Genomic DNA, 26,481 nt, shown 5'->3' with positions numbered 1-26,481 from the left:
ACAAAGGGATTCAAACCTGAAGTTAAAAGAAACATTTTTTACTATAGCACATGGATGCTAATTTGAATACTTTTAAAATAAAAAAGGAAAATTTGCACACTAACATAACTATAATAATTTTATTATAAATTATCTGGACTAGTTGAACAAACTGGATTTCTATATACTCTCCCTGCCCCCCAAAGATAATATGCTGACATTTGTTTTTATAAAGATATGTATATGAAGGAATTATAGAAGGAAGCATACATATTTAGCAATAAAAGCAAGCATATTAGCAGGATTTTTTAAAAAAAATTATGGAAGAACTTACCATCATGTTTATTTTTAATACTATAGAAGGGTATTTTTCAATAGATGCATATGGTTTTGTATTTCATTATTGTAGAAGGTATGCAAAAATTTCATTTTATTAGAAAGTAGATAGCAGCATTTCTTCAGTCTTGTGGGATTTTGTCTTTGCCTCCTGTTTCCTGAGACACAGCTTTCCCATTCAGGAGATCTGTCAGACTCATTCCAAATAGAGAGCTTTATGTAACATTTGCTTTAATGCTGTGTATTTTTAAAACATGTAAAATAGTTTAAGTTTTAGGTAGTGTTTATATTTCTCAGTGATTCAGTAATTCCACACATTGTCATGTGATTATGTACCTTTCTCTATTTTTTAAACTTATAACTAGAGATTATTAACAGTACTCTAGTATAGAATATCTAAATGGGTAAACTATGGCTTGTGATCTGAAGCATACTATACTTGAAGTATAATATGTACTACAGTCTTTGCAAATTACGGCTTGGCATAATATAAGAAGCGACAAACCATTGTTGCTTCTGTTCCATAAGTCACTCTGCCTATAGACAACATTAGAAAAAGAAGCAGCCAAGTGGCTCTAAACCATATTTTACTTCGGTTTTTGGAAATTCTGTGGGCTTTTTACTAAATTACTATAATTCTGATATTTTGGTGGGATAGCTGGATTTGATTGATTGTGCGGAATCAGAGAGAAGATAGTTGGTTAAACTTTTTTTCAGATTAAACTTTTTTTTTTTGGTTACTGTCTTTTCCCAAAAATGTTTTTACCTGGAGAACATTATTGTGCAAAGAGAATCAGAATCAAGAATGTTAGCTTTCAGAATGTATGAAATAGTTTTCTTCTACACAAAACCTATTACAGAACTCCAGACTTTGAAAACTAAAAACTAGCATAAATACTTCAGAAACTAAAAAAAAGTCTTGAGGCAAAAGAAGCTGAAAACAGGCTAAGAATTGTTAAGACAGAATCAAGGAATGCAAACTGGTCAAGAATCAGGGCCTAAATTTTATATCTGAAACACTTCTCACATTACAAGTATATAGAACATACACACGTGGTATTTATATATAAAATAGTTTCAGTTTTGACTTGATTTAGATGAAGTAATGAATCTGAATATTCATTACTTCAAGAGTCCCCTCTCTTGTAGTGTTGATGCTAAAATAAATATTCTGTAATTCTGCTAATTTTTCTATATTTTTCTTCCTTACAGAATCTTGCTGCATGTATTCTCCGCCCCAAATCTTAGTTTTGTAGCTAGTTATCTACTCTGCTGAAGGTCTGGTACTGCCACTGTATATGCTGTGAAGGTAGTTAAAATGAGCACTAATCAATCTTACAAAGTCAAGCAATGAGCATTAGGAGGCCACTATCCTGTGACTAAACACACCCCTTTTATGGAGTGTTGGTGCTAATAAAGGGCAGCTTATTACTGAGGCAGAGACCAAAGCTTGGGTGAGGTCAACCATGACTGGCAGTCATCAGTCATTCTTAATGATACTTTTTCTCGTGCTTTCTAAGGGATTCTGAGTAGAGTGCAAATCATTTGGGGTCATCCATAGTTCATGTACCCACAGATGGTAAAGGTTTTGAAAGATAGGTTTAAACTTGTACTTAAAAAAACCTCCCCAACTAGATAAGTTATTTTCAAGTAGACAATAAATAAACACCAATAGAATCTCCTTCCCTCTTGCAGATCATTATATTTGCCTTCAGTGTGAAAAGATATTTACACACTAGAATACTTTCTGTCTGATAAAGAACTACATAAATTTATTTTTATGATGTCTGTCTTCTTTAATTATTGCCTTTGATGTGTATTGGTGACTAAATAGAGCTTAACAGGATTTCTCTCCCTTCTTAAATTTCGCAAAGTGAAACTCAGCCAGTCCCTGACAGATGTCTGTTCCTCACCTTCAGGATTATTCTATAAATCCCTTTCTGATGAGCGGAAGTGTCAAATCAAGGACAGGCCATAAAGCAAAAGTATAAACCTTTTAAAGAAAGATCCTGATAATATATTTAAACATTTTGTACTATTTTTGAAATTGTTATATGTTTGAAATATATATTTTATTTTAAAATTGAAAATTGGATCATAATTTTGCATGTAATGTGATATTATTCCTCATATTCCTTTTAAGTTGCATTTCATGCATATTGAGAAAGTAACTACACTAGAAATTAAAGAGTACAAGTAAGTGGTTTATTAGATTTTTCTCTGTGTCTGTCTTTTACAAAGACTCATTTGTACTGTTATAGGTTGTTTTGATTGTGGTTTACCTATGTTCTTCCCCCCTTCCATTTAATTAATTTGCAGCTATACATAGCAGGTATGAAAGAAATGTGAATTCTTTTTGTTGACTTCAAGATTCTTACCTCTAATAAACAGTTTATTTTTGCTGATAAAAGCTGCAGTAAACTGAAATCAACACCTTCTGGTTTCTTCTGTCAGTTTTGAATCACAACAAAATGAAAAATAGGTTGTGTTGTGCATAGAATCCAGAAGTTGTCCTGATGTTTGTCTTATGTGCATTTACTTCCACCAGTAACATTCAAGAGCTCAGGAAGAAATAACTTATGTTTTGCTAGAGCTAAGTTGGAAAAATCCACATGGTCACCAGAGGGCAGCAAAAGGATTCAGAAATCTCTAATATTGAAAGGTCATTTGGATTTTGACATTACAGATAAGGTAGCCACATCTTTAAAGTTCATAGGTTTGTATAATTAGCTATATACGAAGCCCATTTGGGAGGTATATTAGCTTGTGAACATATGTACAGCACCTTGTATGTTTGAACAGATGGTTGGAATTCTTATGTAAATAAATACTACAACCACTTTAAAATAACCACATGAAACTCTTTTCTTTTGATATTCTTTTGTTAGGGTTCAATTGTGCCATGTAATATAATGATAATTCTCTTATTATATATTATTCTTTCGATTTAAAATTAATCTCTTCAAACTCGACAAGTAAATATAATTCTGATGTTGGTTGGAAAATATGTGCAGCTTCATAAACAATTGAAAATATACAATTCTACCTATGATAAGAAGTGGTCCTTGTTGAAGCTTTATTCAAGAAAGCACTTAAAGATGAGGGTGTTTATGTATTTAAATTTAAGAATATGCTTTAAGTGCTTTCCTGAATTTGGGCCAATGTTCCTGATGCTTCCTCCTGTTGAGACCAGATGTCATGAGAAACAAATCAGACTTCATGTGTCTGACTTTTTGCTTTCTACATGTAGCCCTGCTTGTTAAGTGTTTTAGTCTTATATATAATCAGATAGCAGCACAATTTATATTCTTGAAAATGATGGACAAAGAGAACTAGAATGTACTTCAAACAGGAATCTGGATATTTGTAGAGTACTTCATTTTAGGTAAATTAGGTTTACTTCAGAGTACTGCTACTGTTCCCAAACCTTCTAGAAATAGATTTTAATTATTACATAATATAACTTCAAAGTTTTAGCTATTGCAAAATAGGTAAGCATCAATCATTTGGAGTTAACCAAAGATTAAAATATGCTTTATCAAATCCACATTTTTGCTGGGATGCATGCATACAATTTCTTTATTTTGCTAAATGTTGGAGGGAAGACATAAACTAAACTTTTGCAGCTGGCTTTTTGAATCTAACATTCTTGACAATTGAAAGTATATTTTGGACTAAATTCTTTCTCATCTCAGTTAAACTTATTTTTTGATAAAGCAATGAGACTATTATTAGGATTGAGGAAATCCTTTGACAGGTATTTTTTTAATTTTGGAAATGCACATACAAGCCCAACTTGTAATAAAATTATTAAAGTAGGAGTGTCTTTCCTGGCTCACATGGCATTCAGATGCTTATACTGACTGTCTTTGCATGTCTAGTATAGCCATTTCAGTCATGTATCTATGTTTTATTTTTATGTATTTCTTGAATATATTTCCTGCCTTTTTCTCCAGAAGCTCAAGGTGGGTTTCCCTTCATTTTTATTCTCACAACAACCCCATAGGTTTGTCAAAAAATTGTAAGGTTGTGTGGCCAACAGAAACCCCAGTGCTGGCTTGATTTTTATTTGAATAGTAATTGTATCCAAAGATGTCATGCCATTAGTCTAACCTTCTACTACAACTTACTAGCGCTAGTGCAAATGTTTACAAAAAATATTGTAAGTAGTTTTCTGTAATTTGGTATTTTCCATATGAATGTGTCAGAGAATTCTGGTTATTATAGTCAGCAACTCTACTAAGGGAATGAATCTACTCCTTCCCTTTCTGTTGGGCACCACACAGTGCTTAGGTAAATGGTTCATTAAGTTGATGGAAAGCTTAGAATTATGGTTCTGTCTCCTTTGGCTCATGACATTCCTCTCTTGCTGAACTGTTCTCGGGGTACCCATAAGATAAATAAGAGAATTGACACTTGGAAAAAAAATCCATTGGTTCACCTACTGCCCAGAACATCTCATCTTATTCTCAATCTGTGTTATGATTAGGTTGCCAAGTTTTCAAGTAGAGTATTTCCAGAACTGCCTGTCTCCAATTATTTCTGCTTAGCCCATGAGAACTGGGAAAATAGGCATGGGTTCTTTTTATGAAGCAAGAGATATGCCTCTGATGCAGAACCTGTCCTGCGAAAAAACATTACTCCTGAGGGTTTGGTTGACCTTGACTCTTCTGTCCTTCTATATCACAGGTGTCAAACTCGCGTCCTTGCATTGCTGTCATGTGACATTTCATGATGTTTTTTCGCAGAGCTGGGGTGGGCATGGCCTGTGCATGACGCATCCAGCCTGCGGGCTGCCAGTTTGTCACCTGTTGACCCTGTTCTATATCCTTATATGTAAGGTCAGAAAGCAGGACAAGCTCTTTTAGTATTAAAGTTGAATTAAGATATGGATTGGTAGGCCTCAGTTAATTCTGAATTTTTTGTTATTTATGTTACCTGATACTATTCCCTTTTGTTTATTGTATTATATTTTCTCCTATGCTCTTACCAACTGTACATCACTAGAGTTGCATTTTGAAAATTGGTTAGCTACATACATCTAATAAATTAATTAATTTAATTCAATTGATAGTAATAATTTATTGTGTCCTGATTTAAAATTTTTGGATCTTAAATTTGTCAGATACTTGAAAGCCAGTTTGGTTTAGTGGATAACGCAGTGGCTAGAAACCAGGAGGCTTACTGTAGTCCTGCCTTAGGCATAAAAGCCAGCTTGGTGAATTAGTCACTCTTAGCATGTGATGTCAGTCAGTTCCTATGGATTGGATGGATCCACACTTCACTGACCAGATCCACACTTCATTGATCTGAAAAAGTGTATCCTGTACTTTTGGGAAAAATGCTAGGAAGAAAAAGAAATGGTCAGATAGTTAACACTAAAACCATCTTAAAAGAGTTATGCAAAAACATCAGTCCAACTGAAACCTTGGCATAACATTGCTCTACTTACAAACCCTTGAGTTACAAACTTCAGCTGATACGAATTACATTTCACCCTTCAAATAATATATTGTTTTTTGTTCACTGTTTTCAACAGGAAAGTGAATATAACTTTAATTTATAATATAGCTTTGTCTACATAAGATGCTAAACTTTCCAATGCAAAAATCCTATGCCGGTTTATAATATACAAAGATGTGAGGTATTAGTCATTTAGCCAAAGTCTCATACTAAAAAATCTTGTACATGATCTTTATGCATCTATATCGTATTAACCTGTTTTAGATGAAATATATATGTGTGGGCCTTTAATAGGGTTGAAACTATCCCAGTGCAGACATTCTTCTGCTTACGAACAAGTTATGTTCCAAGATGCTGTTTGTGGGTCCCTTTCATTCATAACTTCAAACAAACATAAAAATTAACCTTGCACCTAATTTCAGACATTCAGCAACTACAATACAAACCTTATCCAGTCATTACAAAACCAAATAGTGAACAGTATGCATGTGGAGCAAACAGAATGTGAACAGAAGGAGGGGGAAAGTTAGTTTACGGCATGCCTTCTCTTGACTTCTGGGACCTTCTAAGTTGGAGTTATGGACTGGTTTAATCTTTCTGAAATGTTCATTGTATCTTGTAAGATTCAGCTTCTCTACCTATTGCTAAGATTTGGTTTTAGGAGTTTTCATTCTCTTTTTTTGGTATTTCACTTCTTCAGTCTGTGATTCCACACCTTGATTGGAAATATTTCTTTTGGGGGGGGGGGGTACCATTTTTTTTGGGTAATCAATCTGTATGACTATGCTACAGCTATTTCGATTAAATAAAATACTTAAATTGTAATACATGCAAAATGATCATATGTGAAACTATGAGAATCCATAATAATGGTCATAAGTTAAATGATTTAGCATTGTAGTGGTAAGGAAGAGGGAATGCAGTTTCAAGATATCCATGTACTTATAATAAAAAGATTAAAAGTAAAGTCAGATATGCTTCTCCCTTTTCTTTTTTTTCCTCTAGAGCAGTCAAAAGATATACTGTATACCCTGTGAAAGGGTGCTTTCAATCCAGTTATCCACTTTGCCCAGTCTCAGATTCCAGAACCTTCTACATACTCTCATTGGTTAAACCACTAAGCCTTTGATTCCTTCCTGATTACACTATGCAAGACATCTATCAAACACTGTCTTATCTGTTTGTAAGGCAGCTCAGGCCTCAGCTTTAAGTCATGGGTTTTGGCTACAAGTTGGAGTGTGATTAATAATTGACTAATGTAGTTTTTATTTATCACAGGCTAGCACATTTCACCATTACCGAGTTTACATAAATTAAGTGTAAGCTGTCGTTCAATCTGTTTTTCAACTCTCCCCTCCCCAAATCTTAAGTCTATCTTTCACTTTTTTAGAAACAAAATCCTTACACAGGGCACAGTCTCAGTCAGTGCCAAAAAGTTGATTTCCTTTTCAGTGGAGTCATATATCACTAGCCCTCCCAGCTGCAGTGTCAGCCTCTGACAGAATGACATGTGTCATTTATCAAAGGGGCCAGGCTGGGCCTTGGGAAACGTACATGACAAAGCCTGAGAGAGTTCATTTCGTAGTCCCCTCCTACCCTCCCTGAGCCTCTTGCCAGGAAAGCCTGTGATGTTTCTGTCTTCACAGCATTACTGTAAGTCCTTCAACCTTCACAGAATTAACCCTTACAGCTACAGCCATCATTGCTACTATGGGATATTCCTTAGAGAGTCCTGCCATCTGATTTTCTAAAAAAATAATTTAATTTATCTTTAGGTAAGAATGTGATTAGCAATGATATGTTGCTGAAAAATTCTACCACTTGATTTCCTGTCATCTCTACTTATAGCTTCGTAAAAGTAATTTATGCTATGGATAGTATACAAGAACAAAAATACAAAGTTTCGTTGTAGCAAGGCAAGGCCTAAAACTCATCAGTATAGTAAAATGTCGCAGTTAAACTCTAAATAGTATGGAGCAGGCAACATTGTTCATCGTAAGGTTTACTTCTGAGTAAATATGCAGTCGAGTGCTGAATTGTAAAAAGCTCTGGCACTATATAAGTGCAGAATAAATTTCTGTATGTGAATGATTTTTTGCTTAAATAGTTTACCTCATAAACATTTTGCATGGCTATTTCAAACACTAAAGTTGAAATACAAACAGCTAATGTTTCTTTTGAATGGAATTTAATGTTTGAATTTCATAACATCTTACAAATGAGGTGATTTGTTTAGCTTTCAAAATTCTTGTAGGTGTTTTTCTTAGCATAGAAAAGAAGCAAAATCATATCAGTTTTTTTTAAACAAGGTGTCACTTACATTGAATTGTTAATATCTGTAATGTTATTTGGTCCTATAACCAAGGTAATGATTAACTGTTTAAATGTGAAAATTATTTTCTCTCAAATATGCAGAATACACTGCAAAATGTAAACATGTATTTTGGTAAAACAAGTATAATAATGAAAGAAATATTTGTCTCTCTGTCTTACATACAGTATACACATTACTTTAAAAACCGTATGCATAGTTGGCTGTCACAATAATGTTATTTATGGCATCCAAAAATCATTTACAGATACAGCTAAGGGGATTCAAGCCTCAGTTAGGAACTTTCTAGAAAGAAATCCTATAAATTAGCTATTGCTCAGTAGTGGCTGTTTTCTAGTCTGGGCTGGTTCTTTCATTTGTCTACATAAGGCTAATTTATTTTTGTAGCCAGATGTGAGCTGACAGCCATCATTCAGATTTTCCTTCCCCCACTGTTAGGAGGTTGGAAAAACAGTCACATTTCCCATTTTACAAAATCCCCATCAACATTATTGAAGATGGATGTATCTTTAAAGCAAAGATTGATTGTGGATATCGGAGTTATGGTGTCATTTATCATGGTGAATATTATTTAGACTTGGATTGTACAAGGCTGTAACTTGAGACACAGCCAGGGGAGGGACAATCTGGAAACGAGGATCCATGAACTTTAATGGATGGGTGCTTTCTCAAAGCTCCACGCACTGTAGTATGATTTACTTTTCTTATAGAAAAGAAACAAGCATTTCAGTTTTAAAGGGCCAGCATGCCTTCTTGTTTCCTTTTGTGGACCCTACATAGACATCAAAGGTTCACAGCTGAGACACAAATCGAATGATAATATATGAATTTTACATGTATACAATTAATCATAGTTTAAATATATCACCATGAGAGACATTAAATGAGGTGTACTCGAAGCTTTTGTTTGCTTGAGCTTTTACTCATGTCGCTACTAAAGTATCCCAACATATTTATATTGTGTAAGAGAGAGAATTATCTGAAATTATGGTGGCATTAAATATAACATAATAGTCATTGTGTTATATTATGCAAGCGTTCTATATCAAACTGAGTCAAAAACATGTAGTTGTTCGCTCTTGAAGTCTCCTACTGGTAGGATGACTGAAAACTCAGTTATTCAACATAGCAATACTGTAAATGTTTGGATATGCTAAAATATGTTTTAAAAGCATAGATTTCCAATATATACTTAATTCTTTGGATGTGTGAACACATGGTAAGCATGCAAGGAAATTTTCTAGGGAGGAGCCAGTTTTAACCCTAATATTAAGAATGTGCTGTATATGCTACTGTTTAAATTAAATGCCTTTGAAAAGTGAAGTGTGTTTGCCTTTTAGTATGGAAACATGGCAATAAAATTTTAATCACCAGCTTATTTTAGATTCTGGAACATTCACAAAGTTCACAAACATTTATGAAGGTCATATAACATGTTTTTCAATATAGTTCATTTCTACTTCATAATTTTTGTCATTAAAGTGAATTAACTTTAATCTGCTGTAAAGATTCAGCTGAATCATAAAATCTAGGTCATCTTGTGAAGTATAGAATAGATGTGTGGCACAAACACCCTGATGGCTTAAAACATAATTTTTGAAAGTAAATGCATGCTAATCAATCCCAAAGTAATCTTGATAGTGTAATGGCATGAATCCAACTGAGGCTTATTCAACTGGTTGCTTTGGCTGCTTACTTGCATCACAAAAATAGTCATGGTTCAGCATGAGGCCTTGTAAAATTAGTTTTGAGCAATAAAATCTAGAGATTAGATTTCACTTTACAGTATCTGCTAAAACAATAATTGGTAGCCTCACGTACGTGTAATTTTTTTTGCCTCTTTTGTTATCTGCTACTTTTAATAACGGAATAATATTAAATCTACAGTTCTGTGTACTATGGGATATGCTGCTAGTTGCTGGTTTACTATTCTTATAAGCATGCTTGCTTTCATACATAGAACAAAAAAAAATGTAATCTGGTTGCGCCTTTAAGGTAGGATGCTGCCAATATTGATAAGTGTACATAGTGAGGTTTGATATAAAAAAAAACCTCACTGCCACCAGATGAAATGGTTGCAAAAGATATATTTCAAAATAGATGTTTGGAAATAAGATCTGTAAAAGTAAAAGATTTGTACATATTTGAGTTTAGGATCAACTTGATTTACAATTTAATAGGAAGAAATTGGTTTAGATACTAACAATTTGGCTTAACTGGATTTAGGTTTGGATTGTCAGTTCTACTCTCCCCCAATAATACTCCATGTAGCTTGCATAGGAATATTTTTACAAATTAAAAAAAATGCAACATGTTTATAAATGGGAAGTACTTTATCAAATTCATATTTATCATAGCCACTGCAATGTTGACTAGGGGTCAAGTTCATTATAGTAAATAACAGCATAACCATTACTAATGCATGTAAGTCTATGCCACAGTTATGATATAAGGCTGCTGTTTCCTGATTAAGACTATTTGATGACACAGAGATGTAATGTAGATTATCTCTGCTTTATGTTTACTGACATCAGCTTCTGGTACTCTGCATTTTTCTGACAATGGAATACATTAATGTGGACATATCTTACAGAATGGACTCTGAGTTTCAGAAAGTAAAGAGTTTAGAAAGGTGTCTAATTTCAGTACTCAACACTGTATATCCATAAGCTATGCATATTTATCATGACATATTACAGAATGCAGAAAACTGTTTTTCATTTTTTTCCTGAGTATCTCAATGAGGTGATTTATTATAGTTATCCATCTTAAGGGTCATATATCAACTTTTAGTTGCTACAAAATCAAACAAGCAGCTGTTTGCTTTGAATCAATCAGAAAACTTGTCATTTATCATATTCAGTATGATTTTTGTGTTAAAATACACAAAATAATACTGAATTACAGTATTAAGCATAACATTAAAATAAAAATACTATTATTTACTATTATATTGATGGTTTAAATATAAACAAAAACTGTTAGCAAACCATATATAGGTTCTATCCCAGTAAATAGTCATAATTTCTGAAAAAAATCTAATTTTGGTCAGGTACTGGTGTTCTTATTAGAAGAGAACTATGGTCACACCATTAGATCAAAGTTTTTAACAATATTTATCTCATTTGTCCTCAACTAGCCAGTGGCATAAGCCTTTAATATTCCTGTTTTACAGAAGGAACACTAAGAAACTGTGATTATATACAGCATTGCTTTGAGCATGTTTTGCTATTCCTAGCTCTTATTTACTGAATCAAAGGAAAGAAGAGAGGTCAATCCTCATTCTTTTTATGTTGTAATTGATCATAATTTTTGGATATACTTAGTCATTAATTGATATTTGCAAGGATTAAAATAAGAATATGAGGTATAACTGTTTTGAAAATCCAAACAATACAATTTGTCTTAGAAATATTGTACATAATTTGATATTGAGGACTCTAGACAGCATTTGAAGAGAATTGATCTGCATGTAACTTCAGCACAAAGGGGAAAGTTAGATTTACATGATTTCTCAATGTTAGAAAAAAATATGTTTGTAAGTTCTATTTAATAGGAGATGGCACTTATCCATGACAGTAATTTTGTAGCCCACAGCCTGCTAAGGGCTCTTAGGTTATCAAGAAGCTTCATAAAGTTTTTGACTGTCAGAATTTTGGCAGTGTGACTATTATTATGAGATAAACCCAGGAGCAAAACGGAGCACACGGCACACAGAGCCTTTATACAATTAATAGTAGTTTATATATACATACGTATATACAGACAAACACATAGTAGATAAATCCCTTACCATTCAGCTACGGACACAAGGAGAGAAATGAAATACACAACGAGAAAGATAGAGAGAAACGCCCTCTAATGGGCACCTACATATATAGACACCTCCTTGCATCATCCTCATTGCATCAACTTATAGTTTACAGCTTACAACCTTACATCAGCTGGCAGCTATTAAATCTTCAGTATCTGACATTGACTATCGTGTTTGATGATATAATTTAATATTTGTTGTGGATTGTATCAGCTACAGCCCACTTTGAAAAAGTGCTGTATAAATTTAAACTCAACTGATATTTGAACTTGTAAGCACAAGTATTAATAATAATAATAATAAATTTAATTTGTTAGCCGCTCCCTCTCCAAAAGGACTCGGGGCGGCGTACAATAAAAACCCATACATATATACATATACATACATATACATATACACATACATACATGCACATACACGTACACGGAGGAGGTAACAGTCGTTAAATACATACAATAGTAGTAATAGAATTAAAATTAGCAATTAAAATACCCTCAGTTAAAATTACAAATTTAAAAAAGACTGTCAGGAGGAATGAGATAAAACTATGGTTGAGCCAGGCCAGCTAATTGAAAAAGGTGGGTCTTGAGCTTTACACGGAAGGAGCGGAGATCGGAGGTAATCTTGATGTCAAGGGGGAGGTCATTCCACAGGGCTGGGCCCATCACAGAGAAGGCTCTGCTCCTAGGCGTCGCCCCCCGACACTGTTTAGTGGACGGCACCTGGAGAAGTCCCTCTCTGTGCGAGCGGATTGGTCGCAGGGATGTATGGGGCAGGATGCGATCCCGCAGGTAACTAGGTCCTGTGCCATGGAGCGCTTTAAAGATCGTGATCAGAACCTTGAAACGCACCCGATAGACCACAGGAAGCTAGTGCAGTTCGCGCAGGAGAGGTGTTACATGGGAGTATCTGGTACTCCCCATAATCACCCGCGCGGCCGCATTCTGGACCAACTGTCTCTGAGTGCATCTCAAGGGAAGCCCCATGTAGAGAGCATTGCAGTATTATAACTAGTTTTATGTTCATATAAATCAGGAGTCATGTTTTTGATAATAGGTAGATAAGTATACTTTGTCCTGCTTATTAATACAAATAAATAATAATTTTTAAAATAGTTTTTCTCTTGTTCCATGCTAGTGTTAGTATCATTTATATAAAAATGTCTATGCTTCCATTTTGATACATGACAAATTAAAAGTACAAGAAGATTGTAGGACACAATGAAGTATGGTATAAAAGATAAAATATGTAAAAAGCCAGTGCAGTTATTCTGAGTGGCATTGTAGTTGCGTGTGAAATGAAAATATGTATAACATGCATAATTTATATCACAAATTAACATATTTGATAATTCATAAATATGTGTGATTACACTCTTCAATGAATTTGTGTTTAATTGGTAGACTGTGTGTCAACACTAAAGATATTATATACTGTAAATTATATTTAATCCTGTGATGGAGTCATGTGTCCAATAAATTTGATAAATAGATAACAGTATACTTATGAAATTGGCCATTATTTTGATCTTATTAGTACAAAATATATAAATTATTTTTGTAATCTGGGGATGTTGAGATTTACTAACTTTATAGTAAACAAAATTAGTTTTAATCTCTTACTTGCTAGTAGATTACAAATTCAGTTTTTGTCATTTTTCATGTTTCAAGAGTTTGAAAAAATGGGCAGTACACACTTTTGTACCCATAGGTTGTCTCAAGTTGCACTAAAATAAGAAAGGCTTTTTTATTTTTTTAGAAGAAATGATCACTGTAAGTGTTAAGTTATTGACAATAATAGTAATTAAACAACTTACAAATGAATGATAAATCTTTGTTGCCTAAATGCAATAATAATGCTTGATCAATTTTTATGGAAGTAGTGTGACTTTCAGTACCAGAAATATATTGCCTGTATCTTATATTTTCAGCAGTACAGGCTCAAATTTGATAAACATGTGTCAGTCTGCACAGCTGTAGAATTTTTTCATATGCTTACAAAAGTTTGTTTAGTTTTCCATTTTTCTCCCTAACACGGTGAAAAATGCTTTGTAGAGATATGCTTCCGTTGTCTATGGATTTCTATGATGTCAATGTCAACCGTTTCTATGACATTGTCCTAAAGCAGCGATGGTGAACCTTTTTTGGCTCGCGTGCCACAAGTGGGGGGAGCGCAGGGGGGGTCGTGTGTGGGCATGCCGCACCCATAATGCAATGCGCGACCCCCCCAATGCGCATGTGGGCAAAACAGGTGCGATCTCCCCCATTTTTACATGCTTTTTTCGCCCTCCCCAGGCCCCAGAGGCTTTATAGGAGCCTGGGGAGGGAGAAAAGAGCCTCCCACGCCCCCCGGAGGCCCTCTGGAGGCTTCAGGGACCGTCCGGAGGCTTCCTTAAAGCCTTCAGAATGCTTAAAACGACCCTCCGAGCAAACCGGAAGTGAGTTCCAGTTTGCTCGGATGATAGTTTTTTTTTTTTTTTTTGTAATAAAATTTTTTATTGGTTTTTCAAAATTTATAGGGAAAAGGGTAAATGGACAGGTATACAAATTTTGGCAGTTGCAAAGTGTGTGAGGCCCCCCTCCCTCCATACCCATAGCGTACATTTATATATAATGCATTAGTATATAATTGATTATAATCAGCATATTAGTTCTATTATTAAATTCAATCAAATTAAACATTACAATATAAAATCCAAATATAATTCCATTTTCACTTTCGGTCAATTTATAATAATATGATTTTCATATTTATTTCTGTGATCTGAGTCTTCTTGCTATTGCCCCATCTCCCTCCACTGGCAGAGCTCTGGCCCCTCCCGTGTCCTGCGTGTCCGTTGTAGTGTCTGGTGGTTTCTCTAGGAGTGTTTTATTTTTTTCCATAAAGGCCTGCGCCTCTATGGGTGAATTAATTCTGATTCTTGTCTCCTCCCAGAATATCAGCATACCTTCAGGCATCAACCATCTAAACCACACCCCTTTCTGGTATAATTTATTCGCTAATTGCGAATAATTTTTTCTTTTTTCTCTAATCTTCTTAGGGATCTGCTTCAGAATGGTTATCTCCATATCATGATATGTCAATGCTTGCCCCCTTTGTACACCCAGAATTTCATCTCTTGTGGTTTTTCTAAGGAATTTAATGTGAACCTCCCTGGGTACATTGTGTGTTCTAGCATAAGCTGAGTTCACTCTATAAACCAGATCTATATCCCACCCCATCTGTTGTTTTTCTTTGTGTGTATAGTCAGCCAGAATGTTTGTCATGATGTCCCTTATATTTTCCCCATCTTCTTCTATAACATTTTGAAATCTAAGATAATAGGACATTCTCTCAAATTCTAATTTCATCTGTTGGATGTCAAGATCTTTGTTCCCTTTCTGCACAGCTTCCACCCCCCCCCCTCACCTCCTCCACCCCCCCTTCCACAAGATTCAGTCTTTGTGAGTTCTTATATATTTGGGCTTGATTTTCTTTAATTTCATCTTTCATTTCCCTTAACTGTTTCTTGATTTCCTCCTGGCCCTGTAGAATTTGTTGAAGCATTTGTTGAAAGTCCATCTCTGTAGTCTTATGTTGCATCAGTTCTGTTATCTTTGACTGTGTGGCTGGACTGGATGTTGCGGATGTTGGAGCAGAGGTGGCAAAGCCAGGTTTTCCAGGAGGGGGTCTTTTAGATGCCATCCTTTATAACGTTAAAAGTTCAGTCCAAATATGAAGTAAGCAGTTAGAAAAGAAGGGTAGCCAGGTGAATCCGGGAGCAGAATAACCAGGCAGAAGAGAATCTCTCCAATAAGTCTGGCAATAGATAGAAAATTTCCCCTAGAAGGTTAAAAAAATACCAATCCACAAGAGGTTCCTCTGGGAGACACGGAGACAAAGACCGGAAGCCTGAATTTTAAAGGTGGAGTCAGGTTTCAGAGTTCATAAAGACAACGGAAGTGTGCCATCTTGCCCTGCCAGTTTTGGGCACAGAGGCGTAACAAAGTTTTAAAAAGTTCCAAAAGTCCTCAAATCATTGTAATATGTAAAATTAAATTGAAAAGAAAATCATCTCAGCCTAAGTGAGGCTTCATTCGTTGGCTCTCCCCCCTCCTCCTTCCCCGGGGGCTGAGAGCAAAATTGTTTCTTGCCGCTTGTCCAAGGGGGGGGGAAAACCCCCCTCCCTCCAGCCGCACCTCCAAAATGCTCCGAAAGTTATTTTAAAGTTTTAAAAGCTGAATCAAATCTTCATGCAAAGTAAGGGATGAAGAGAGAGGCAACCTCACCGCACCGCAGCTGCTTCCTTCAATTGTAGCATTCTCCAGTCGGCTTGTAGCGAGGCGCGAGGCGTGGAAACGCGATGCGCCCTCCGAGCTTGCTCCCCGGTGCCTTGGGCGCGCGAGAGAGCTCCCGCCGGCTGCCGCCGCTGCAGGAGACCTCCGCGATGCCGCCCCTCCGGCAGGACCCCTCTGCGGGGTGTCCTGTGCCCCCCAAGGAGTGGGGAAGCCCACCGGGGAGCCGGAGCGGGCAAAGAGCTGCCCGTCGCCGCCGCCGCCGGAACCGGAACTCCCTCGGATGATAGTTTTGAGCGCTCCGAAGGATTCAGGGACCGTCCGGAGGCTTCCCTGACACATTTGGAGCGCTTAAAATGACCCTCCGGAGGGCCTCTGGGGGGCGGGGGAGGCTCTTTTCGCCCTCCCCAGGCTCCTATAAAGCCTCTGGAGCCTGGGGAGGGCGAAAAAATGGCTTTAAAAAAGGGTGAAATCAGCTGGCCAGCGCGCGCATGAAATCAGGTGGCCCGCGTGCCATAGGTTCGCCATCACTGTCCTAAAGTCTTAGGATTTCTCAGTCTGTTCAAAGTAGTTTCATAAGTGTGATAACGAGAGAGATCAGCAACCAAAGATGCAATTGATGTTGATCAGGTTTGGATATTTACTTACTGGTAATTCTGTAAAAGAAACTTAATGTTTCACTCCCTCCTCTTTTTCTTGGTCAGTTCTTGAATTTCATTTTGTTGCATGTAAGAGACAAGATTTTTTAAAGACTAAAAGACAGTGATGCTATTTTAACTAGTTATTTTATTGTTTCAAACTTGGATAGTTAGCTGTATAATAGATCTAGTGCTAAATCTTGAATTCAGTGTAGAGAAATTCAATGTTTTCCTGTACACCGCTTGGAGAGTCCAAGCAATGGGTTAATTCAGTCTGCTTGCCCTTAGGACTGAGGAACTATTTTTCCTTAAGCCACACCTCCTCCTGGTGTGCTCAATCCCCCAGAATTCTTCCTCAGTCAGCCCGTTTGGACGTATTTAGTTAGAGCTCTGAGCTAAATTGATCCTTTTTTTGGCTTGGACTCTCAAATTACGTTTAAAGTTTTTCTTTACTATTCCTCCAACATCGTGAGACGTTTCTCTCTTAAATTCTGCGACTTTCTTCAGTACAATCTGCACTTGAAGGCCAGGAGGTAAGCTGGAAGGTGGTGGGGGGTGCCCCTCAGCCGATCCTCTTGGGACGGCTTCGGAGGCCTGCCGCTTGTCGTTTAAAACGGCGCGGCTGCAGCGGCGAGGTTCCTAAGTCCCCAGGCCCCTCGTTTGTTATTTTCGTCGAAGTTTTTTCGCTCCCCGGCCTGCTAGAGGACCTCTGCTGCAGGGAGGAGTGGGCGATCGTCGCCATTGCGAGGCGCGTTCGCCCCTCGCTCTCCCTTAGCCCCACGCTGTTGCGGCGGCCATTTTTAGGCGCGAAAATAGCGCGCCCAGCCATGGCCGCCATTTTGCATCAGCCTCGTTGTTCAGGAGGCCGCTGGAGGTGGCAGGGCCTAGCAAGGGTTTCTCGGGCTAGGATCGCCACCTTCGCCCTTTGTCTATTTTTGCGAGCGGCGCTGGTTCCTGTGCCATTCCAACGGTCATCATACCGGCTCAGGGAGGAGGCCTTAAGTAAGCGCAGGCCTAAAGATTTTTTTCTATAGTCATTCTCCTCCCTGCTTCTCCTGCGGAGCCTTGCACCTCGGTGCAGGCCCCAATCCTACCCCTGGGCCTCCGACTGGGTGAAACATGGGATGATTTCATAGTATTGATTCGATTAATTGTATATATGGCAATTTTAACGATCATTTCGTTTTGTTTCCCATTGCAGCACCCAGTCTATATCTATCCTTCTGCCTTATCATAGCCTTGCTCCATCTTGTGTGGTCATTGACTATGGACCTGCCCAGTCCTCCCGATTCCCAAGACGCTAGGCCGAGCCTCTCGCAGGCCCCTAGCAAGGGTTCCTCCTCTTCGGGGAGTGGGGGTGCGGGCAAGAGTGGTGGGGGTAGCTCTGGGAAACAGCGTTCCAGAACCCCTTCGGTAGCTGAGGCCAAGGATGCTGAAAGGCGCCAGCGGGCCCTTGACAAGCAATTCGAGAAGGCCAGACGCCAGGCAGACAGGGTGCAGTCCCTTTCAGGAGCCCCTCCCTCCCGGGAAGATCTCCAGTCGGTCCTCGCCGAGGAGGTGGAATCCCAGGACCTATCCCCTAATAGGTCATTTGCAGAGCCGGCTTCCCCGGTCCCTTCTTGGGCCTGTGAACAGGTTCCTCCCCCTGGGGATGCTAGCATAGACGATATGCAGGGTGAGGCTTCACCCCCCCTAGTAGAGGGCTTGGATCCCGATTCTGACTCTGAGGAGTTATCGCCCCGCATGCAGGAGCTAATGGCCCGCGCCATTGCCAAGGGCATCACGGAGGCCATGAAATTTAAAAGTCCTACCGCAGCGGCCCCTAGGGGTCCCAAACCCGATCAGGCAGCTCCGCCCCCAAGCAAGCGTGCTCGCCATCCTTCCCTGGAATCCTCGGTGGTCAGCGAGGCCTCTGCCATTGAGGACCCTGACCCGGAGGTGCTAGGCCTCTCGGACGACGAGGACCTGCCCCCCGAAGCGCCCGCCTTTGCGGGTCTCTTCAAGCCCAGCCTTTTTAAATCGGTCCTTCACAAGGTCAAGGCTGCCACCAGGGTGGGGATCAAGCCCAAGCCGACCGCGCCGGCGGATGATGCCCCTCCGGCTAATCCCAATGCGGTCATGTTTGATGTGCCAGCGCCCCAGCAAGAGCTGGTTCCGGTCCCGGGGCTGTTCCTCGACTTAATCCAGCGCCAGTGGGCTCAGCCAGCCACGCAATCCTCTCCCAGTGGGGTAGATAGGAAGCTTTATACTATGGAGCCAGTGTTGGAGGACCTTCTGGCCCTTCCCACTGTCGACCCGCCCATCGCTGCGCTCACTTCCAACTCCTCGCTACCGGCCGACCTCCTGGAAGGCCTTAAGGCGGAGGACAAGAAGGCGGAAAAGGCGTGCCACAAGACCCATCTGGCGGCTGCCTGGGCCATCAGGGCCTCTTCTTCCGCTTCCTTTTTTAATAGGGCCTCTGTGATCTGGCTGCGCGAGCTCCTAAACAAGCTCCCGGCGGGAGACATCCGTCTCCACCAGGACGTGTCAAAAATAATCGCGGCCTCCCAGTATGCCGCTGACGCGTCCCTCAATGCCACCAAATTTGTCTCCAGGGCCCTCGGTTCTAACATAACTTCCCGTCGACTGATCTGGCTCCGACATTGGCAAGCGGACCAGAAAAACAAATGGAAACTGGCTTCCGCCCCCTTTAAGGGGTCCAAATTGTTTGGCGAGTCCCTGGATCCTCTCCTCATTGAGTCCAAGGACAAGAGGAAGATCCTACCTTCTCTAAATAAAAAGCAGGAACGTAAGGCCGCTCCCTACTCTAGGAGGCAGTCCTTTCGTGCCTCCGAGCCTTCCACCTCTGCCTCTTCCTTCTCTCCCTCTAATAGGTCCTTCGGCCAGCAGGGCGACAGGTCCCAAGACAGAGCGCCTTTTCGGGACAGAGGCAGGCAGCAGTTCGGCTTCCGCAAGTATAACCGCGGTGGGGCCTCCAACAGGCCGTTCCGTAAGTCAAAGTGACTGCCAGGGCTTGGCGCCCATCGGGGGTCGCCTCCAGCTGTTCGCCTCCCATTGGGCCCAGAACACCGAGGATGCTTGGGTTCTGCAGACAGTCAGGGAAGGCCTCTCCCTAGAATTCCTGTCCCTTCCCCCTCGGACCTTCATCCGGTGCCCTGTCCCGTCCTGCCCCCAAAAGAGGCAGCGTATGGACCAGGAAGTCCGTCATCTCCTGGACATCAGGGCCGTGGAACCAGTTCCCCAAGGCGAAGAGGGGAAGGGGTTTTACTCCATCCTCTTCCTGGTACCAAAGAACTCGGGGGGGTGGAGAGCCATCTTGGACCTCAAGAACCTCAACAGGCATATCGCCTACCGGAGGTTCAAGATGCAGTCTCTGCAGTCCATTCTGGCGGGGATTCGACAGGGAGATCTTCTCACATCTATAGATCTCAAAGAGGCATATCTCCACATCCCCATCCGTCCTCAGCACAGGAAGTTCCTGCGCTTCTATTATGCGGGTCGCCACTTCCAGTACAAAGCTCTTCCATTCGGCCTCTCGTCCGCTCCTCGGACGTTTACCAAAGTGCTGGCGGTAGTGGCGGCTCAGCTAAGACGCAGGCCCATAAGGCTCCAGTGCTACCTGGACGACATCCTGATCCAGTCGTCGTCCAGGCAGCAGGCCCTTCGGGATCTCCAAACCACTATGAGATCCCTCAGAAACCACGGCTTCTCTCTAAATATAGAGAAGAGCCATCTCACTCCAACCAACAGACTTGTACACCTGGGGGCGGTGATAGATACCAACTTGTGCAGGGTTTTCCTTTCCCGAGACAGGTTGACCGGTCTAAGGTCCATGACCCACAAGGTGTTGAGCTTGAGGCAGGCTCCAGTGGTCCTTCTGTCGCAGCTGCTGGGAAAAATGATCTCCTGCATTTCCATCGTGCCGTGGGCCCGCCTGCATTCCAGGTCTCTCCAGTGGCTGCTGCTGCCGCACCAGAGGGCATCCAGGAGCAACTCTACCAGGCCGATTCGAGTTCCCCCGGACGTGAAGAGGTCTCTTCGCTGGTGGGTGTCTCCGGCCATCCTCAAGGGCCACCTATTCAAGGAACCCGAGAGGTTGATCATCACCACAGACGCCAGCCTCTCCGGCTGGGGAGCCCACATGGGGTCCCTGGTTGTTCAGGGCAAGTGGTCCCAAGTGGAATCCAGCTACAGCATCAACCTGCTGGAACTGAGAGCTGCTCGCCTGGCCCTGCGCCATTTCAGCCGGCCCATCCATCGCCAACATGTGCTTCTGATGACGGACAATGTGGCCACCAAGGCCCACATCAACCGCCAGGGCGGCACCAGGTCCAGAGCACTGATGAGAGAGGCGGAGTCCCTGGGACGCTGGGCGGAGCGCCATCTGGAATCCCTTCGCTCCGACCATATCTCCGGAGTGGACAACACACAGGCCGACTGGCTGAGCAGGACGACCATAGATCCTGCGGAGTGGAAACTGGACCCTCGCCTGTTCCACCAGATGTCCGACAGATTCGGGACTCCGGCCGTAGACCTGTTTGCGTCAAGGGACAACAAGCAGCTCGACCGCTTCTACTCCCGGTTCTTCACCCCGGGGGCGGAGGGGACAGACGCACTGCGTTGCAAGTGGCCCCGCGAGCTACTGTATGCCTTCCCTCCCCTGCCTCTCCTTCCTCAATTCATCTCCAAAGTCATCGCAGAGGGAGCAGAGGTCCTTCTCGTGGCCCCGCATTGGCCCCGCAGGTCGTGGTTTGCCGACCTTGTCCACCTGTCGGTGTCTCCTCCGTGGCGCATTCCTCCGGACCAGATCTCCCTCAGCCAGGGGGCCGTGATTCACCCAGAGCCCCAGTGGCTCCAGTTGGCCGTCTGGCACTTGAGGGGGACCAACTAAAAGGCCAAGGCCTGTCGGAGGAGGTGGTGAACACCATTCAGGCGGCTAGACGCCCTTCAACCACTAGGATTTATGATGCGTCCTGGGCCGCCTTCGCCAAGTGGTGTGAGGAGCTGCTCATCGAGCCGACGACCGCGCCTGTTCCCAGAGTGCTTGACTTCCTTCAAGCGGGACTCAACAAGGGCCTGGCCCCGAACACCCTTCGACGCCAAGTGGCGGCTTTGTCTACTGTCTGGTCGGGCGACCACCTTTTGCCTCTCAGCAAAATCCCGAAGGTGCGTCTTTTCCTCAAGGGCGCTTCTAACCTTCGCCCTCCCACCGTTCATCGCTATCCTACCTGGCAGCTGTCCGTGGTCCTGCGGGCCCTCTCTGGCCCTCCATTCGAGCCTTTACGCACTACTTCTCTTCGATTCCTGACGCTGAAGACGGCCTTCTTGATTGCCATCACGTCAGCTCGCCGGATTTCGGAGCTGGCGGCTCTCTCTGTTCGCCAGGATCTGTGCGTCATCCACCCTGACAGGGTCATTTTGAGGCTGGACCCGACCTTTACCCCCAAAGTAAACTCATGGTTCCATAGAGCGCAAGACATTGTGTTGCCAAATTTTTGTCCTCATCCGTCGCATCCCAGAGAGCGATCCTGGCACAATCTTGATGTCAGGAGGGCCCTGAAGGTCTACATCGCTCGTACTGCGGAATTCAGGAAGTCAGAGGCTCTTTTCCTCTCCTTCCAGCCCGGTTCCCTAGGGAAGAAGGTCACTTCCTCCACAATTGGCAGGTGGCTTCGCGCTTGCATTGCGACTGCCTATGAAAGTCAATCCAAGGCCGTTCCGCGCGGCATCACTGCACACTCCACACGAAGTGCTGCTACTTCAGCGGCCTGGGCCACCCAGGCCTCGATCCTGGACATCTGCAGGGCCGCTACGTGGTCCTCTCCTTCTCCATTTGTGCGACACTATAAACTGGACATTTTCGCCTCGGCTGAGGCGTCTTTTGGCAGGCGTGTGCTCCAGGCGGTTGTGTCAGAGACCGAATCCCGGGAGCCTTCTTCTGCCCACCCAGATGGACAATAACTTTGGTATGTCCCATTGCTTGGACTCTCCAAGCGGTGTACAGGAAAATGACCATTGGCTTACCTGAAGGGTCCTTTTCTGTACACCGCGGGAGAGTCCAACCCACCCTGGCTCTCAAGGCCGGGATTCGGGTTCCTCGTGTCAACAGTACATCATCTGGACGCTTCGCTCCGTCCGCACGAACTGACTCCTTCAAAGAATTCTGGGGGATTGAGCACACCAGGAGGAGGTGTGGCTTAAGGAAAAATAGTTCCTCAGTCCTAAGGGCAAGCAGACTGAATTAACCCATTGCTTGGACTCTCCCGCGGTGTACAGAAAAGGACCCTTCAGGTAAGCCAATGGTCATTCACCTTGGTATTATTACTTTTATTTATGTTATCTTTTTAAATAAAATAAAGACCCAATAGGTCTTTCACTGTCATTTTCCTATATTGCTTTTCTGTTCATCAGACTGTATTTCATACGAAATTACTTCTTCTAAATTGATTTCTGTAAAGATAGTTTGCTCAGTTTTCAACCAATATCACTAAAATTGATCAGGCATTGTCCCACTATTTAATTTCTATGCAACACACAAAAAATTGCTAGGATTGCCTCAGAAAGGCAAATTTCTGAATCTTGATCTTTTAAAAAATTGTTTTTCAGAATGTGGAGGTAAATTTGTGATTGGATAGAGAAGAAGCAAGATTATTAATAATGATGATGCAAGGCTCAGCTATTAGCTACATAATTTATATATACCGGTAGGTTTTTTGGGGTGTGTATGTGTGGCTGTTACTGTGTTTTGATGGAAATGTCATGGTGTTGCTTCAAGGTATAAACATGTATAACTTCCTGGAATCAGTATTCTTTTTCATTTGCAAGCCAAATGAAAGCTGACATAAGATTACAATAGCCATTATTAGGTGAATCCCTCCTACTGGCTTCTCTGATTTGTTGGAAGCTAGCAGTGAAGGTTGCAATTGGCATTCATATGACCATAGAACGCTGCAGCCACTGTAGTTGTGAACTGCAATCACTGTAATTGTGAGTTGGTTTCCAAGTGCCTGACTAATGTGACTGGGGAGATGTTGCAACGACCCCACTATAAAGAATAATTGTATGTCCCCTCGTTCAATGCTGTTATATCTTCAGATGGTCACTAAATAAATGAATGGTTCCTGGATGAGAGCTATCTGCATTTGGACTATTCTTTTCCAGCTAAAGACAACATTTTTGCAATTTTGCAAATATTTCATTTTTTTTCTTCAGGAATGGCGTTTTTATGTTTTATTTTATACTTAAGTATCAAAAACTGGTACAAAATATGTATGTCAAATTGTTTAAAGTACAATGAACTTTTATAATTTCCTTTACTTCAGATGATCAGTGGCTTGGTGATTGCCTCTTTACCAGGTAATGGCAGTAAGTAAACCAAAAAGCATCAAAGGGAAAACCCAATGAAAAAGAACAGAAAATCAGAAGTCAAGGTCTGCAGAGAATACAAATTAACAGATATGTAATGCATCATCATCATCATTATTATTATTATTTAATATATGGCATACAGTGTCAGGGGAATCTATACATGCTAGACACGGCCAATTCATTCTGTTTGGTGCTTGTGTGTCTGTCTTTGGTGCACTGCGGAGGGACAAACTAGCTTTACACCAATTAATTAGGTTGCTGGGTCTTCCAGTCTCCTCCTGCCGGTTTTGTCTGCCGTCGAATCATGTCTCAATGCCTCGTGTTCAGCAAGATCCTGGGCTGGCTTTCACTCTCTTCACACATGAATGCAGCTAGGGTTTTTCCCCAGCAAAGTGGTACCCATTTATCTACTCACAGTGTTGCATTCCTTGAAACTGCTGGGGTGGGCAGGAGTAGGGATCAAGTGACAGGAGCTTATTCTGTCTCAGAGCTGGCTCAAACCAACAGAGTACAAACCATTACTGGTCGGTAGTTCCAGAGTCCTTAAGTCTCTGCACCACTGCATCCCCATAATGTAATATAAGGCATGTTATTTGCTGTTACCATGAAAATATAATTCAGAAAGCACCAAATTTCAAATTTTGTTTCAGTGTAAAATGGAAAAATTCAAATAATTATGCAAAATCTAACTTTTAAAATTCTCCTTTCATATTTCAGAAAGCAAAATAATTTTTAGGCATGTTTTACTCTACTTATATATCTGTTTTCTTTTACATGAAACAGAATGTAAAATTCCTATTTAGAAGAATGATAGTTGTTAACATTACATCTATGCTAGTACTCAGAAAGGAATAACATTAATTAAATATGATTTAACTTTAATCATGTTTATTACATTGGGCAGGATTCCTGTAGCATAAACGTTTGCAAATAAAAAGCACTTGATTTATATATGATCAATACAAATAAATTGCCATACTGTTTCTACTTTTTATTAAGTTTTGTCATAGAATATGAAAACTACTCTTCTAAATAATTGCAGTTAGGTGACCTCTAGATACCATGTGTGGAACCTCAATTGCTATATACACTGTATATAACATTACTACTTGAAATTCTAGAATTTAGTTTCAGTCTTTACAAGTTGATATCTAGACTTAAATTATTCTAGTTAATTAATAAACTAGTAAAATTGGAACCTACATCTAGAATTCAAGGATTTGGTGTTACTTATGTCTATATAACAATAAGACTTCCACTAGCAAAATTTAACCTATTTAAAGTTTAAACATTCTTTCTGACAGTGACGTGCGGTGAGGTTTATGACTGGTGAGGCATTGACACAGTGCTGGGTTTCAAATATTTTTAGACTTGTGGACTTCAACTCCCAGAATTCCACAGCCAGTCATGCTCAGTTCCAATTTAAAGCGACAGCATTTGTTTTTCTCCTTTGCTCCTTCTTTCTTTTTCTTTTTCTTCTCCTTCCCCTCCTTCCTCCCTCTCTCCCTTCCTCCCCCTCTCTCAAACACACACACACACACACACACACACACACACACAGAAGTTGGATTGGACTATCTCTCCTACCCCTTCCCTCTCTCACTCACTCTCAAACAACCCCCCCCCACACACAAAAGTTGGATTGGATATCTTTTCCAGTGGCTTGAAAGCAGCTTCTCTGCCATCCCCCCCCCCCTTCCCCTGCTGCCTTTCCCAAACACCTCCACCATTGCAAATGCAGCCTGCTGTCTGGGTGGGAAATGCCTGGAACACAATAAAGCCCACCCACCACCTCCTGCTGGCAGGCTGGGGTGAGAGGAGAGGCAGAGAAGCCGGAGGAGAGCCGAGCCGAGCCTTCCAAAAGAAAGAGGCTGGGGGGAAGTGTGTGTACTACAGCATGGCTCTTTGCCTGGCTTCCTGCCTCCTCCTGTGGTCTCCTCAGTGCTCGCTTGTGCTCTCCCTCCCCAAGTGTAGTTTGATTGCAGGTGGAGCCACGTTGCCTTTTCAAACTTGTAATCAGTGAAGCTGGGCTAGATTTTTATATAGTTTTATCCAGCTGTGTGTGTGAGAGAGAGAAATGAATGGGGGCCTGGGGAGGAAGTCACTACCCTTGGGGAGGGAGAGCACCAGTGAGGTTAAGCAGAGTCATCCACGGTGAGGCAGCAACTAGCTCAGCTTTTTCCTTTTACTTTTTTTTTCCATGATGAGAGTGGTGAGGCTGTGCCTCACTTGCCTCACCTGACTGCACGTCACTGCCTTCTGATACTTGTTTTGCTG

General features: G+C 41.2%; 1 protein-coding gene across 4 annotated transcripts in view; it reads left to right on the top strand.

Annotated features, from left to right (window-relative positions):
• Positions 1–26,481, top strand: part of TSHZ1 (teashirt zinc finger homeobox 1) — an 83,029-nt gene that overhangs the window by 11,064 nt on the left and 45,484 nt on the right. The window contains exon 1 of one of the 4 annotated variants that reach the window (XM_081950790.1): positions 7,311–7,431. The exons of 2 other annotated variants lie outside the window; for them this stretch is intronic. In XM_081950790.1, coding sequence (XP_081806916.1) covers positions 7,407–7,431 — 25 coding nt within the window. In that variant the 5' untranslated portion in view covers positions 7,311–7,406. Of the gene's footprint in view, positions 1–7,310; positions 7,554–26,481 lie in introns of those variants that run through there. One more of the 4 variants, XM_081950792.1, reaches the window with a different exon arrangement.

This window comes from Natrix helvetica, assembly GCF_964273705.1.
Source record: "Natrix helvetica genome assembly, chromosome: 4".
NCBI lineage: Eukaryota > Metazoa > Chordata > Lepidosauria > Squamata > Natricidae > Natrix > Natrix helvetica.
This window is presented reverse-complemented; position numbering and strand designations above follow the sequence as displayed.